The 16,754-nt window shown below is 49.5% G+C and overlaps 1 protein-coding gene across 1 annotated transcript in view; it reads right to left on the reverse strand.

The window, feature by feature from the left end:
* Positions 1–456: 456 nt before the first annotated feature.
* LOC125620822 (meckelin-like) overlaps positions 457–16,754 on the reverse strand; it is a 53,138-nt gene continuing 36,840 nt past the window's right edge. Inside the window, 13 exon segments of the mRNA XM_075118450.1 lie at positions 457–2,110; positions 3,456–3,596; positions 4,965–5,081; positions 5,410–5,526; positions 6,486–6,566; positions 7,091–7,231; positions 8,288–8,418; positions 11,416–11,517; positions 11,680–11,713; positions 12,199–12,297; positions 13,174–13,272; positions 14,503–14,601; positions 15,160–15,216. Of these exon segments, the coding sequence (XP_074974551.1) occupies positions 1,907–2,110; positions 3,456–3,596; positions 4,965–5,081; positions 5,410–5,526; positions 6,486–6,566; positions 7,091–7,231; positions 8,288–8,418; positions 11,416–11,517; positions 11,680–11,713; positions 12,199–12,297; positions 13,174–13,272; positions 14,503–14,601; positions 15,160–15,216 (1,422 nt within the window). The 3' untranslated portion in view covers positions 457–1,906.

Genomic DNA, 16,754 nt, shown 5'->3' on the forward strand with positions numbered 1-16,754 from the left:
CATCCAGGAAATTTAATCTGAATTAACTAAAGAGGTGAATTTGAAGTGAATTAGTTATACCTCACTAAACCCCATATGAACACCCTCTTTCAGAATTAGCGTGGCCTTAATGCAGCATAGCTGAATTAACTGCCAGAGTGATTTAAATTAAACTGCATTAAAGCCACTTTAAATCTGAACAACAGAATCCACAAAGGGATTTAATGCAGTTTAATTAATCCACTTCAGATTCACCCCTTTAGTTAATTCGGATAAATTTTCCTGGATGTGGCTGTGTAGACAAGCCCTTATTAGTAAAAGCTCTAATGTGGAGACCTGCTGAGCTTTTACTCTGTTGATGTGACCTTCACAAATTGGGGACTATCTCATTCTGTACCCGTGAAATGGTGGTGGTGTTTTGAGACCATCAGTGAGGTTGTTGGTTTTTGTATTTTTTATTAAATGTAGTCACTGATTTAGAGAAAATTAAAACAGGCTTAAACCCAACACATGGTTGTTTTAAAAAATAAATGTTCCTAGCAGCAAACACACTAAATCTTCATGTATTCAAACCAAAACAAAGTGAAACAAGCACGGATCCTTTGCAGGAGGCTGTTTGCTATAGCCATGGGAGTCTCTGCCAATTTCAGCACTTGGTCGCTCGTCCAGTTCTCTTTGTCCTAGAAACAGACAACACTTGCATCACAGCCCATGTTGCTCTGGGATGGGCTGTTTCCTTCAGAAGTTTGGCTCCAGTGTAGGAAAGTGTCCCTATTCAGAAAAACACTTAAGCCTGTGCTTAATTTTAAGTGTGCCAGACTGTGTCCCTCCAAACTTGGGCCTGTTGATGGGTTGCCACTGGAATCCATGCTGTTAGCGCAAAACCAGCTGGAATTCCTGCATTTTGGCTGTGAATCCTGAGGCTCGGTCCAACCCTGGAATCAGAGCATGCGCTCCAGGTGGATCCCAGAGACGACGGCTGTGTGAAGTGAAATCAAAGCCCCGGCTTTAGCCTCAATCCTGCCCTGGAGGAATACAGGCTGTGTAACATAGCTGCTCTGTCTAATGCAGCTGCCCCTCTTCGTTTAAAGAAACAGCGCTATGTAGAATACAAATGAAAGGAATAGAAAAGCCCAGAATGATGCTGGACACACATCTGCCGGACACACATCTGCCTGTGATTTACCTCCATTGGAGGTCAATAAACTATATTCTGCATAAGACTCGTGCCTAGTGAAGGAAAGGACTGAGCTGGTGTTTGAATTAGGTAGGGAGAGAGGATGTGTGAGGTGGTCTGTCCTGCGGTATATCAGACCCCACTGAGCCCTTCTTGTAAATTACATTTGGGTTACCCTGCAGATTGCATCCATTGCCTGAGCTAAGCAGAACCCACCAGAGAGCTGTGCAGCTCAGATGCATTGTGTAGACAGCACATGGATTGCCATTCCCCTGCTCCTTTCAGATGTTTTCTGCTTCCTATTAAGAAACAAACAAAGCTGCTCCATAAAACCAGGGTCAGCGTCAGAGGGTGGCCTTTTGTCTCCCAATTAAAAATATACAAGCACCAAAAATCCCGTGGGCGTGGGTGTCTTATTCTGATGGCTAAATAACAGAGCAGGGTTTGATCAGCAGAAAGGAATCTTTCGGCTGTGAAATCAAAATACGCCTGGGAAACAACTTAAAGTAAGAAATAATAACAGTAGGGCTGCATGTTTCCTGGGCTGGTAGGAAGCACAGAGCTTTACCCATAGTAACTAGAGTGGAAAACTGCAGTGATCGTTCCATTCTCCCTTCACAGGCCAAGGACCTAGAAGGATCAAGGCTGCAAAGTCCTCGCTTCTAAAATTAGTTGTAGGGTCCCGGCCTTCTTGCTTTGATGCTGGCACTGGGAAGAGGGGAGTAAGTGGCCACGGCTTCCTATTCACCTCTAGATCAGAAACTGCTTCTCCACCAGCGTTTTTGCTGCCAGATTTCTCCTTCCAAGCGCATGCCGCAGCATCTTCACCAACTGAAAGCAGAACAGAGCGTGTGGACAGCTGCAGACTCGGGCTAGCCAGAACCTGCCCTGGCAGCACCATAAAACCCCCACAGGCAGACCAAGCACTCTGAAAGATGCTGTTACACCGCAGCCCTCACGGAAATGAACAATCTGATCAGAAGCTATGTTTTGCCACGGATTCCCAGTGTGAAGCGATTCTGACTATTCAACATGGCTGAACTCAGCCAAGCAGGGGATACACAGCAATAGTGGAGGGGCGTTTCAGCTGGGATGGGTTTCTGAGCCACTTTTAGAGACGGGTCTAAAAACGGAGGTGCATAAATGCCTATGATGTAATTATCTTGATTGTCGGCACTTGTTGGATCACTGTGCAGGCATCACAAACCTGTGCAGGCATCAGAAACCGTTCTGGCCCCCCGAAAGGTTACAGTCTCCCTAGACAGGGCAACAGAAGCATTCACCCCATTTTACAGGTGGGCAACTGGGACCACTGATCAAAGGTATTTAGGCTCCTAACCTCCTTTGAAATCAAGGGGAGTTAGGAGCCTAAACACCTTGGAGGATCTGGCCCTAAGTGACTTGGCCAAGGTCACACAGGGAGTCCGTGACAAAGCTGAGAACTGAACCCCAGAACTCCTGGTCAATGCCTCATCGCTGACAGCATCCTCCTTCCCCCATTCGGGAAGTAGTGGTTCTGGGTAGATATCAGGAGGGGATTCTTTGTCATTCCAAGAGTGACTGGGATCAGGAACCATCTGCAGGGAAGGCAGCAGGGTGCTAGGGAATGGGCACTCCACCGTGTTTGGAGTTATCGTGTACAAAGTACACTGGGGCAGTTCCTACCGTCAGGTCCATGCATGCAATGCCCGCGGGCTGCAGTGGGAGGCATAGTTGAGGGTGGGGTTTGGCCCCTGAACTGCAGATTTGAGCAGATACTACCGACAAACCTCGTGGCTGCACCCCCTGATCTGCTGCATGTGACTTGCTTCACAGCCAGCCGGGGACGGGGGGTCAGCTGAGCAAGAGGTTCCTTGGAGAGGTAGGCCCAGCCTGGAGTCATTTAACCAACCCCCACCCCAGCTCTTTGGGCATTGGGACCTAAATCGGAGCCATGACCTCCAATTCAACCCTTGTTGGGGATGAGCAAGCTGCTGGCCTCGGTATCAGACACCAGACCTGGTGCTATGCCTGGTGTCCAGAGCACCTATAAAACTTTTTGCTCTCCTAAAGTGCCGTTTATCGGATAATTTCAAAGCCCTTCATGAATATCAACTAATTAAGCCTCAGAACTCGCCTGTGAGAAAGGGACGATCATCCTCATTTTACAGCTGGGGAAACTGAGGCACAGAGCGGGGCAGCGACTTACTGAAGGTCACACAGTGAGTCAGCGACAGAGACTAAATGAACCCAGGAGTCCCAGTTCCCAGTCTCTTCCTCCAACCACTAGTTCCCACTAAAATCTTAGGGTGGACACAACCAGACCTTTGGAAAAGGCAAATAATGGGCTCACGTGTTCAAGGAATGAGCTGAGAAATCGATTCAAGGCGTAATAACTCCTTAGTCTTTGCTCATGTAGGTCGACCCTGACTCTCGCCTGCAAAGAAAGTTCCCAGAAGCACTTTCAGTTCACAGTGGGAGCCCAGGGAGCTCAGCTCTCTGCTTCTGAGGAAAAATAATTTGTTTTCATTCAAATTTTCACTTTGGCAGCAGGGATATTGGCTCAATTTTCACCTGCTGCTTTGGAGCCTTTGGTTTGCATGGCAGACACCCACAACTGGGGAGTTTTCAATTATGACCCACATATGCCAAGATGTAGTTACAAGCAGCTGGGCAGCCTGTAGTCCTTAAAGAAATGGAATCAAAGGGACTTTGCAAGCACGCACCTCAACTCAGGTGAGAGCGAGTGATGCTGGTGACAGTTGGAGCTGTGCAAAGCTCATCCAATTGGGATCACAGAAGTTTGGGCAATTGTATTTGCTCATTTGATTTGAATTCAAACAAACACAAACCTCAGCTCAGCTAGCCAAGTTTTAGTGGTTTTGAGCATCAGAACCTGACTTGGGCAAGAACTTATCTGTCCCAAAGGTTCCTGCATCTGTGCAGACTTTCCAGTGTGTAACAGAGCATGACACCAGTGACACTTGCCTCATTTGGGGTTTCCTTTAGAAAGGGTCCCAAGTCACAATTGTCGAGTCTGGAATGGATGGCTTTGGATAAGGGGCGTTGTTGCTTCAGATCATTACAGAGAGATGGGTCAGCTGCAGAATTCAGATCTGAACCATGGTTTGGATTCCAGCCTCCACCTAGGAAGTTCAGCTGTGTTTGGATCTGGCTGTAATGAACCATGGACGAATCCGGGACCTCCAGCATCAAAATCACAAAACCCTACCCCACTTGGATTACAGGAATAAGGGACAGATCCTCAAAGGTATTTAGACTCCTAATTTCCATTGAAATCAACTGGATGTGAAGAAGGGTTCCGCCATAAGGAAGATATGACCAGTTACCAATGCAGTGGCCAGTTATTAATGTGTTACAAAGGGTTTAGGTTTAGACCATCTCCCGTTGTGCTTTGAAAGTTGTGCACCGTTCTCTGTTAGGGTGTCTCCTGGAGCAGGGAGTTCAGAAATGGGGATGGAGAGATGAAGAGCAGTAAGAAGGTAAAATGCATTTGACAGCTGGAGACACAGTTAGGGTTCCAGGCTACTCCAACTATTCTCTAGCATCATCACTAAGGAAGGGCTGGATTTATCGTCATCCTTTTTTTGAGGTGTGACTATGCTGGAAAGGGTTCTGATTTTTTTCCAACACCAGCCTTCACAACGGTTCTGGCAATAACACTCACAAAACTCAACATCACTGCAGGTTTCTTCTGCTCCTGTCTGAGAAATCTCGAGAGCAGAGGATTGAAAACCAACCCATGTAAAGAAAAGCATGAAAAAGCCAACAGTAAGAAGCCTAGCTAGCCCTGCAAAGGGCAAAATACCTCTGTCAAGGGCTGCGTTATCTTGTCATACAACTGCCTGGCTCTGTCAGTGAGAAGCACCTCGAAGGTCTGAATGTCAGAGTTGGCCTCCAGACCTCTTAGAGGACACAGGTTCTCCTGCCAGGGGAGACAACTGAAGTGTAATCAGGGAAAGGCAATAATACTGACTGGCATCTCCATAGGGCCGTAGGTCCCAAGATCCTACAGTCCTCTGCAGAGTGATTCCAGAATCTGTGCACAAGGATCACGTCACCCACTGCTAAAGGCAAAGACGAAGGCCTCTGCATTAAAGAAAACATAAATGAGGCAAGTACTGCCTACCTCCTGTGCCTTGTGGTAAACCCTGCACTGGCCCCCCTACGGATGGCAGCCCTCCAGATGCAGAGACCAGCAGGTTCGAGAAGGAGTGACTAGGAAGTAAGGCCGAACAAGGTGGCTGGATTACCTCCTCTTTCCTGAGGCAGGCATGCATGGCATCCATGCCCACATCTGCATGGCCATGCACGCTCCGCCCATGGATGTAGAAGCCGTAGCATCCGTGCATCAGGATGAAGACAGACACCTGCAGGGATGGAGAATAGGATGTGGAGGATGAGAAGCTCATGACATTTCTGGAGGTCAAGCGCAGAAATGTGCAGTGTGCACCAGCCTCCTATGCTTCATGATGCCATGTCCCCCCTCTTCCAAACACGCATCGTCTGCGGTGGACACACTGAGCTGCTGGCAATCTATGGAGTAGACTTGGGTTATATCCAGTGCTTATACACTCAGAGCAGCTATTCATGGTAGTAAATAAACCCGGAGCAAGGGGAGTTGTGGCAGCAAAGGGAAGGAGAGCTGTTACTCACTCGTTTCCTCCTCAACCTCAGACCTGTTCCAAATCGCTCGTTTTCATAGACCATTAGTATAAAGAAACCAAAAAGGCTTTCTGGGCGCATGGGAAATCCAAGAGTGGATGAAGATGCAGAGTGGGTTCCTAGCCACGCCACCAGCGCAGGGAGGAAGCACAGTGACCAGGCATAAGAAGAAAGCTGATACGTAGTATAAAGTACCTGGTGGATGGGAGACTTTACCCGGCACTGCCCCCAGCCCTTTAGGGCCAGGCTGTCAGCTGGCCTCTGCTTTGTGCCAGCATGAAATTCGTATGCACACCACTGAGCATGCACACCTGCATCCACAGGCCTAACTGCCCAATGTGTGTGCACAGTGCAGGTTGCAAGGTGTGCAAATGTAAGGTTTGTGTGCACAGAGTGGTGCATGTCCAGATTTTGCGCACACCCCCAAGGGGAGCCTGGCTGGAAATTGAGCCCTTTCCTAGTCCGGTGGAAAGTAAATTAGAATCTTAGAGTTCCCCTGTTTTAGTTAACGAGGGTGTTATTAGGGAGACAAAGAAACAAAATCATTTTACAATATAATTTGCATCTTAACAGCGCCTCTTTACATGTTCACTTGGTGTAAATTTGGTGCAGCTCCATTGACTTTAGTGCATGTGATCCATCGGTGACCCAGGTCAAGACTCACGTTGCTCATGGAACAGAGATCTACGAACTGATGAATCTTGTCTTCCACAAACCGCTCGTAGATGCCTATGAAAAACACCACCTGCAGAAACAGCAACACACAGCTGCACTGTTGTGACTTAGCAGAAGTTTCACATAACATGTCCCGGGAAGCAAGACAATACAAAGTTTCCTTTCCTCCCTTCCTCCCACCTTTTCGGGAGCACTCATTTTTGTCCATCACCGTGGCTCACAGGGGTAACACTTTTGCCACCAGGCCACAAGTTCAAGTCCCACACAAGTACATAGGCTCAAAGCCAGTGCTGACAGATGTTCCAGGGTTTCAGGCATTAATGCTAGATTGGATGATGACCCAAAAGTGTTTTCCTTTTCTAATCTCCATCGTTCGTGCCGTAGTAGAGGAGTGAAAGGATGAAATGCTAAACTCTTTCTTCTGCCCATCTTTGGGCTGCCTAGGTGGAGATTAAACCCACACCCTTAGGAGAACTTTGATATCTGGCTGTGCCTCCCCTATCTCAAAAAGGGTCTGATCCTGAGTGCTCTTGGCTTCTTTCACACCCTAAATTTCCCCAAAGCACTTTACCAACATGACAGGCAGAGCATAACCTGTGCAATTCCCAGTGCCAGCCAGAGAGAAGCAGCAATCCCAAATCTAAGGACTGGGCTCCAGGCAGCCAGGTAAGTGTCAGTGCCGGGGTGCAGATCCAGGTTCAGGTCTCGTGATGCGATGTTTTTCAAGCCCACAACCTGAAATAAAAACAGGTGAAGTAAATCAGAACCCCTACGTGAGATGAGTTCTCCAGGGGCCGCGAGGCCCCTAAGCCCATTGTAGGTATGAATAAACAACAACTGGCCATGGCAAATCCTGGAAGGTTACAGCAAACCTGGACTGTTCCCTGAATTCCTAACCCTTCTGCAAAAGTCTCCAGCATATAAGGCTTTCAGGTCCCAGGGTGATGGACAGGGCATAGAAAGGTTCCTGCTTCCTGAGCTCTTGGGACCAAATTTTCAACCAGCCTCTAAATCAGTGCCCACAATCTCATGCCCACAATTTTTTTTCCACATACAAAAACTCCCACATTGCTCTGTGCAAATGGTGTGCATAATTAACTGCCTAATTTGCAAGTGTAAAATGCTGTTTGGGTGCACAAATACAAGTCACTGCAGAGGCAAGAAATTGGAGGTGCAAAGGTAGAGATTGCTTCTGGAAAAGGACTTAACCAAGAAACGGGATTCTTCTCTCACTTCCCAAATTTTGCCAGGCTCTGAACGGTCCAAACCCAGAGTACCATGCTACATAGACTCTCAGTCCTTAAAAGGAGGCATTTAATAAACGACTATACACAACAGACACAATTAACCAGGCTTCCACAAAGCCTAAATTCTGGCTTTGTCTCCTTTCTTCACCAGTGACCATAACCTGGTTGACTCTCTCTCTCCACAGCACACAGAGACATCTGGTGGCTGCGTGCTATAACTGCAAGCCCATCTCATTCCACAGAGGGCCAGTCACTGAGATGCCGCCTCATTACAGATGCTCAGACTGGTTGGGATTAAAATACAAAACATGTCTCATTCTCCCTGAACCCTTGCCCAAAGCTCAGTCGAAACCTCAAACAAGCCTCCGGTTCCCCTCCGTGATCAGAGCTGCAGACTGACACACAGAATGGTGGCAGTGCTTTTCCATGGTGTCACGTCTGGAATTATATCTGCAGAGCGCGCCAGGGACTATGGATGGGTTGGTGCCAGATCCCAGAGGTTACTTACTTCCTCCAGGTGTCTCTCTCCCCACCTCCCACGTACCTCCAGGAGCAGTAACACTCCGAACAGCTGAAGCGATGGATTCAATTTCCTATGAGTCTGGATCTCATTCCACTCATTGGCTATCAGGAAAGTTCTCCAAATACTCACAGAGGAAGTGGCCCTCTGCCCTCCTAAGGGGAAACCAACACACTGATTTCAATTTGCTTTATTTTAAAAACCGGCACAGGCTCCTAGGACACAAAGCTCCGCACAGTTGGGTTTCCCTGAGCCTCACTTCCATTAATTTACCACTCTCGATATGAAATCGTTACAATCAGAGGTGAGCTAGCTCCCAAAATAGCCGCCTGCCAAGCTGCCACTGATTTCCCAGAAGTGCAGAGGATCTGGAAGTGCTTTATAAACACTAATTAGCCAAGTCAGCAGCAACGCAGCCCTGTGCGGTACAGCAGGGATTATCATCATGTTCTTCAAAAAAGGGCCTCTCTTTCTGGGCTTTCGACACCTCGGGTGGGGGGGATTTTCAGAAGTCCCCAAGTCACTTAGGCACAAGTTAGTGGGATTGTGCTTCTAAATCCCTTCTGCCCAGATATTAAAAAGTATTTAGCCATTGCTGCAGTCAGGGCTGCTCAGCCCCACAGAGGAACCAGGCTCCTTAATCTCTTTAGAAAATGAGACTTCAACATTGCAATGCTGAGTACAGCTTAGCATGGGGTGTGGGGGGGTGAAATCCTGGCTGTGGAAGTCAATGGAAAAACTCTCATTGGCTTTGGTAGGGTCAAGATTTCACCCAAGCTGAAACTGAGCACCTAAAAATGGAGGTAACCCCAAAGCAATTTCTGAAAATCTGACCCTAAGGGGACGTCCACACTGCAGTCAGACAAAAAGCTAGCTTTGCTGTAGCTAGCTCAAGTAACACTGGCCATGAAGCTGTAACAGCATGGGCAAGGTGCTCAGCACATACCTGGGGTCACAGAATCATAGAATATCAGGGTTGGAAGGGACCTCAGGAGGTCATCTAGTCCAACCCCCTGCTCAAAGCAGGACCAATCTCCAACTAAATCATCCCAGCCAGGGCTTTGTCAAGCCTGACTTAAAAACTTCTAAGGAAGGAGATTCCGCCACCTCCCTAGGTAACGCATTCCAGTGTTTCACCACCCTCCTAGTGAAAAAGTTTTTCCTAATATCCAACCTAAACCTCCCCCACTGCAACTTGAGACCATTACTCCTTGTTCTGTCATCTGGTACCACTGAGAACAGTCTAGATCCATCCTCTTGGAACCCCCCTTTCAGGTAGTTGAAAGCAGATATCAAATCCCCCCTCTTTCTTCTGCAGACTAAACAATCCCAGTTCCCTCAACGTCTCCTCATAAGTCCTGTGTTCCAGTCCCCTAATCATTTTTGTTGCCCTCTGCTGGATGCTTTCCAATTTTTCCACAGCCTTCTTGTAGTGTGGGGCCCAAAACTGGACACAGTACTCCAGATGAGGCCTCATCAATGTCAAATAGATGGGAAGGATCACGTTCCCTCGATCTGCTGGCAATGCCCCTATTTATACAGCCCAAAATGCCATTAGCCTTCTTGGCAACAAGGGCACACACTGCTGACTCATATCCAGCTTCTCGTCCACTGTAGCTCCTAGGTCCTTTTCTGCAAAACTGCTGCCGAGCCATTTGGTCCCTAGTCTGTAGCGGTGCATGGGATTCTTCCGTCCTAAGTGCAGGACTCTGCCCTTGTCCTTGTTGAACCTCATCAGATTTCTTTTGGCCCAATCATCTAATTTGTCTAGGTTCCTCTGTATCCTATCCCTACCCTCCCACGTATCTACCTCTCCTCCCAGTTTAGTGTCATCTGCAAACTTGCTAAGGGTGCAATCCACACCATCCTGCAGATCATTAATGAAGCTATCGAACAAAACCGGCCCGAGGACCGACCCTTGGGGCACTCCGCTTGATACCGGCTGCCAACTAGACATGGAGCCATTGTTCCAGGCCGGCTTGGACAGCCCGTGCTGCCAGGCTGTGATGGCGCAACTTCACTGCTATTGTTTTTGGAGCTATTTAAATCAAAGCCATACCTCTGACTGCAGTGTAGACGCTTCACTGAGGCGGCACAGTTAGTCACCCACCCAGTCAGGAATCGAACCCAGGAGTCCTGACCCCTCTCCCCTCAGTCTCAGTAGACCACGTTGCCCTCCCCTGCTTGCTAAGTGAAGGGGAGCCAATGAGCATTCCATTGATATTTCTGCAACACTGATGTTTGATAATATCCTTCAGCACTGAATCCTCAAGAGAGAAGTGGAAATGGCACATGTGCAGGGCTAGCCCTCTGTGTGCGCGCATCAGGGTGGCTGGTCCCTGTGCCAGCCCGTGCCAGAACAGATGCTCCCAATTTGGTCAGTTAAGAGGGTGGGGCAGCACCTGGGGGGGGTTATAAAGGAGCAGGGGAATCAGAGAGGGGAAGTCCTGATGAGAATCAGCGAGGAAAGGTCGGGGACTGCAGGGGGTCTCTGGGGAAAGCTGCCAGGAGCTCTCTGCAGGCCCCCTCTGAAAGGAGGAGGAATGATCAGGAAGCCAGTGGAGGGGCTAGCCAGCTGTCCATCTTGAGGCGGAGAGCCAAGGCCAGAGAAGGCTGAAGGCGGCAGAGAAGGATAGCGATGACTGCCGGCTCTCAGAGCCGGGGCGAGCGACGGGCGCCAGGGACGCCGGGTGGAGCCCAGGCGCCGGGGGCTGTAGTTGGTGTATTGCCTGGGTTATTATGGTGTTGGGACTTCTTATGTGCCTGGGGCTTTTTTCTATCATAATTAACCCCACAAGGGCCATTTGCACAAAGAAAGACTGTATGGACTACTTCCGGGGACTCAGTAGGAGAGAAACGGAGGCAGGTTTTCAACCGAACACCTGGTCGAAAAGGGACCTCTCCAGCCCAGTGAAAATGAGCGAGTGAGTGAGGGTGGGGGAGAGCGAACAACGGGGGGGGGGGAGATGGAGTGAAAGGGGCGGGGCCTTGGAGACGGGGCGGGGCAAGGGCGTTCAGTTTCGTTTGGTCAGAAAATTGGCAGCCCTAATTCATGCCGTGGCGTGCTGCAGGAGGTAGCTCCAGTCAGGGCTGCTCTATGACAGGGTGGTTTATAAACACAGAGGGTACAGAGAGTGAAAGGTTGAATTGACCTGCTGGTGCTTTAAATGCTGGTTTCTCCTTTGGCTTTTCCCAGTCTATCAGGAAGATGGAGACTGTTAGCTGGGTGATCAGGAGATGAAGCAATCCACAGCCTGAAATGAGAGCAACCAGAAAGGTTTAGCTCATTACCACACAGCCAGTCAGCATCGCAGTCTCACTCTAGCCAGGGCCGGTTCAGCCAAACCTGGGGACCCTCTGTGAAGCCATTTCTTTGGGGGGGGGGCTGGGCTGCAAAACCCCAGACCTTCTCCCACCTGCCCCAAACTGCTCATGAAGGAGAAGCAAGCCCTGGGGCAGAGAGAGGTGCAGGCAGCTCAGACTAGGCAGGTAACTACTACAATGCTGTGGGAGGGTGTGTGGGGATGGAGCTCCGCAGGCGCTGACCCATACGCCAAAACGCAAGCCACCGGAGCACCAGAACTTCAACCAGCTGCGACGCTCCGTGGCTGCAGGGCCAACAGCCTGTCTGAGCTGGCCCTGGCTTTAGCAAAGGGACCCCAGCAGCTGCCCAGAATCCCAAGCCAAAGGCCACAGCTAACTTACAGATAAGCTATGAGAACCTAGGAGATCTCCTGAGAAGAGGCTGTTTCCAGAACTGTGGGCTTCAGACAGGCTGGAACTGCAAAGAAAACGGCATTTCCCCAGTATTTTGGCTTCTGACCTACTCTTAGGTGGGTTTTGAAACTTTTGAGACACGCTGTCCCACCCTCCCAGGCCGACCCCTGCCCCGCAGCAGCCAGTTCTGCCCTCTCTCCACACGCTCTCCTGCTTACCTTTAACACAAAAGCGCAGGACAAGTAGATAATAAAGTTGGTTTCTATTTGACTGCCTGCCGGGGGCACCATAACCTCAACCGCTGAAGACTGCTGACCCTGTGGATGGATTAAATGAATTTAGACAGAAGGAGAAAAAATTCTGTCATTTCCTGCAGATCAAGGAAAATCTGGGGTCACACTCCACCCACGGGCAGAGAACTGCTGCTCTAGCCCACTGTGTAGATTCCCCAGTGCTTTGTCTATCAGATTTTTAATATCCCAAGCAACTGGGCTTCCATCACTTGCTGCGGGGAACCGTTCCACAGTCCAGTTGATCTCCCTGGAGGAATGAGATGTTTCATCGTCTCTTTATTCTGAGCCTGCTTCAACCTGCAGCAATCTGGCTGGGCTTGATCCTGTGCTTTGGCACAGACTCTCTGTGTCCCTGAAGGCAGGCATATAAAAAATTCAGACTGAAGATTTAAAAAAAAACAAAAACAAAAAACAGGAGTACTTGTGGCACCTTAGAGACTAACAAATTTATTTGAGCATAAGCTTTCGTGGGCTGTGTGACTTGATACCAGATCTATCAAGCACCAAGCCAGCCAGATCACAGTGAGCCCCAGAACTAAGCCAAGAGGCCGAGTAGCTAGGGCAGGGGTTCTCAAACTTCAATGCAGCGTGACCCTTTTCTGATAACAAAAATTACTACATGACCCAAGAAGGGGGGACCAAAGCCTGAGCTCACCCGAGCCCCACTACCCCGGGTTGGGAGGCCAAAGCTGAGCCCCAGGTGGCGGGATGTGGGCCCTGGGTGGTGGGACTCAAGCTTTGGCTTTGGCCCGGGCCCCAGCAAGTCTAAGTCAGCCCTGGCGACCCCATTAAAATGGGCTCGCAACCCACTTTGGGGTCCTGACCCACAGTTTGAGAACCACTGAGCTAGGGACTCAGGAAAGAACCAGGCAAAATGCACAAAGAAACACAGCAACTCACCTTGAAAACAATGAGCCAATAAATTCCCATCCCCAGGGCGACCACGAAGAAGGTGTTGGCCAGGGCCCCAGCAAAGAAGGCAAAGGACTTGACTAAAATCTGGGGAAGGAAAAAGGAAATGGACAAATATTGGGAGGAGAAAAACCTTTGTTATGTGTGTTGGCTTGGCCCTTGACCTTTGTCTTGGGGTCAACTGCTGGAACTTGGAATCCTTTTTACATCCAGAAGGATCTCAAAGAGCTTTACAGACCATGGGCCAATTCCAGCACGGATGTCAGCAGGAGCTGCGCCTGTTTTTGCCAGGGATGAGTGTGGTCCTAAATGCAGCAATCACTCCCTCCAGTAGGAAATGTGTGTTAGATCAAGCAATTCCCCCACTGTGTATCTGAAACTCCTAATCAATAGCAGAGCAGCTTTCAGCTGGCTTAATGACATCATCTCAGAAGCTGCTGGATCAGCAACGCTAATGCAGCTGTATAATGGCCATGTGGAGAGTTAATGCAGGTGCCTCTGTCCCAGAGTAATAGGGAGGAATTTCCCCTCTCTCTAGTGCTTTCCATCCAAGGATCTCAGACACTTTATAGACACTAATGACTGAAACCTCTGACTCTATTTGGGGCTGGTGTTATTATTCCCATTTTACAGAGGGCAAAAATGAGGCAGGGACTGGTTAGAACCAGGAGTAGAACCCAGCGTTCTAATCCCCAGGTTTCTATTGTACCCACAACTTTGTGTATGGAGCTCTTAGCCCTGCCTTTGTGTCCGTACGCACTGTCCTTTAATCCCAGAGTAAAGAGCAGCTCGAGGTGAGGTTTAAAGAGATTGATTCAGAGGAGAGGGGGGAACCACAGGAAAGGGTAACCCCTCCAAACCCCAGAGAGGTGCATGGAAACAGGGTGTGGAGCAGACCAGGAATGGATGTACACAGTGGGAGCAGGGGAAACATAATAGATGTACCTGAGCTCATGGAGTCTGGATAGAACAAAATCAGTGGAGCAGGGAAGGAGTCAGAAAGTAGAGGCTACTTTGAACTGGATTCAGACCTGGATAGGAAGCTGGTGGAGTTGACCAAGGACATGGGTGTGATCCTGCTTCCTAATGACATACCAGTTGGGCTGAAGCATTTTAGACCTCTTAAAATCTAGCAAGTAAGGACGGAGGAAGACCATGAGATAAGGAATTTACAATAGGCCAGTTGGGAATTGGGGAGACACTCTTAAGTATATTTGCAGTCTCAGAGTTGGGGTATCATCACATTCTGGCAATGTTCAGAAGGCAGCAATATGCAGTGTACAGGCACATATCCAACATTTATGATCTATTCCTTACTGTAAAGCTTATATTCTGAAGTCTAGACCTCAGCACCCAACTGCTGGTCTTCAGCAAGGCGTACAAGGCTGCCAGAGAGCCCAGGATGGCAAGTGCTATCTGTCAGAGAAAGAAGTTGTCATTCTTTCCAGAATTCAGAGGAGAAGGCAATCCATTGGAGGGATAGAATCACATCTTCACCTGCTTAGGCTGAACACCCACTCTTCAGGCAGTCAGGCCACATGGTAGAACGGTCCCTGTTCTGGCCTTAAAATCTATACATTTGTAAACAGGGTGACTAGGTGGTTACAAATCCAACCTGCACTCACTCATTAGCATACATGAGTCCTGTGCACATGTGAGTCACCGTTCCATATGATGTTCTGGAGGCTAAAAGCTCCTCTTACTACTGCGTTTTCAGGTCTCTGGCTTTCCCTCGTTGCTTATCATGGAGTCCAACCCAGATCCCCCCGGGACCTCCTTTGGTGTCCTGACTGGGTGTCATGGCAGCCTCCTTTTTTATTTCTTGAAGGCTGAACACATGCAGCTCCCCAAGGCTTTCCACATCCATCATTCCCTTCATGCCCCAGAACAGCCTGGCTGACTCCTCCAGGCACTTTCCCGCATCTGGGTGACCTGTGGCCCAGAGTGCAGCATGTGCAAATGATTATTACTCACATCTGTGTCTCGCTGAGACATTCCAGGACTGTATGTATATGACACTGCAAACGATACCTGGAAGGGAAAGAAAGTGAGCAAGGGAGGCAGCAGGAAGGCAGCGTAGGACTACAGCTTGAATTGACAGCGCTGGCCGGGATTTCCAAAAGTGACGTATGATTTTGAGGGGGCCTCAATGGTGCAATTTTCAGAAATCGCTGCGCACCTGTCCTCAGAAAATCAGCTGTGTTTAAGGTTGCACACCCCAAAAGTCACTAGTGACTTTGGAAATCATGACCCGTATGGGCTTTAACAACAATGGTGAGCATCACGGATGGTCCAGACCCAGAAATCTCAATACGTTTGTCTAACCAGACAATGAACTTGCCTGGCAAAGTCCTGGTGGAAACAGGCTGCCACCATTGCTCACAAAGACCTTGTCTACAGTGGCAAAAACATTAACCATAATTCACCCTAGTGATAGCAGCGGAAGCATAGTGTAGGCAGGACACAGAGGCTTTTACCACCATGTTGGCAGCATCTGCTCAGAACAAGAGACATCAGTGTGGTAAACATTTCAGAGTCCGCTTCTGCCCTGCCCCCAATATTGCATTGGCTACTGCTTGGGGAGCTGCCCGCCGGCGAATTATTTATTGTGTGTGTTTATGGTAGTTCCTAGAGCCTCTGACAGAGATTGGCGTACCAGGCACTGTGCAACCCCTAGGGAGAGACAGGCCCTGCCCCAGGGAGCTTACAGGGTAGCTGGACAAGACGGACCAAGGGTTGGAGGGGGAATAGAGATAGAGAGAGAAGTGAGTCACCCAAGATCACTGGTAGAGCCAGAAATAGAAGGCAGGTCTCCTGACTCCCAGTCCAGTGCTCTACCCACTAGACCATGGTGCTGACAGTTGCCAGGGCAGATGCATGCAGCCTTTGAGAAAGCTGATGGGCACAGTGAAATGTGCATGCCCCAGAAGATGGAATCAGTTGGCTGGTTGCCAGGTGTTTGTTCCTCTGGCAGGGTCAGACCATAAGTTCCCTCCTCCCCATTCCAGGTTGGCTACAGGGGTTCCAGGCCCACTAGTGTCACCAGCTGATGATTCAATGCTATGGTGATGGGTGCCCCATCCGTGGGATTTGTCACACAGCACTGGCAGGAGCATACAGCAAGTGATAATAGCTAAGCTGTCCCATGAACGAGGCACTTAGATGTCCGAGTGACCTAAACTGCACTGCTAATGAGTGTGGGCGCAAAGAGACAGGCCCGATTAAGGCAGGGCGGAGAACTCGGCCCTATGGGAGCAGCTGAGCTCACAGGGCAGGCATCTTTCTCTGGCTCAAAGAAATGAGCAACCTCTTCCAAAAAGGATGCCAGTGCTGCCTCGGAGACTGGCACGTAGGAAGCCCATGAGTGGCCGGTGACCCACTCATGCACTGCCCCAAACCCGTCCGACCAGGTCCAGGAACACGCAGGAGATTCCCCCAGTCTGAACAGCTTCAGCGCAGGTCTCCCATGCCGGCCCCAGAGCCACCATCGGTCTTAGCCTCTTAATGCACAACTGCACACAGCCCCAGCCGCCAGCCTCCCACATGGCACAGAGGGCGAGTTTGTTACA

The sequence above is a fragment of the Caretta caretta genome, chromosome 12, assembly GCF_965140235.1.
Source record: "Caretta caretta isolate rCarCar2 chromosome 12, rCarCar1.hap1, whole genome shotgun sequence".
Lineage (NCBI taxonomy): Eukaryota > Metazoa > Chordata > Testudines > Cheloniidae > Caretta > Caretta caretta.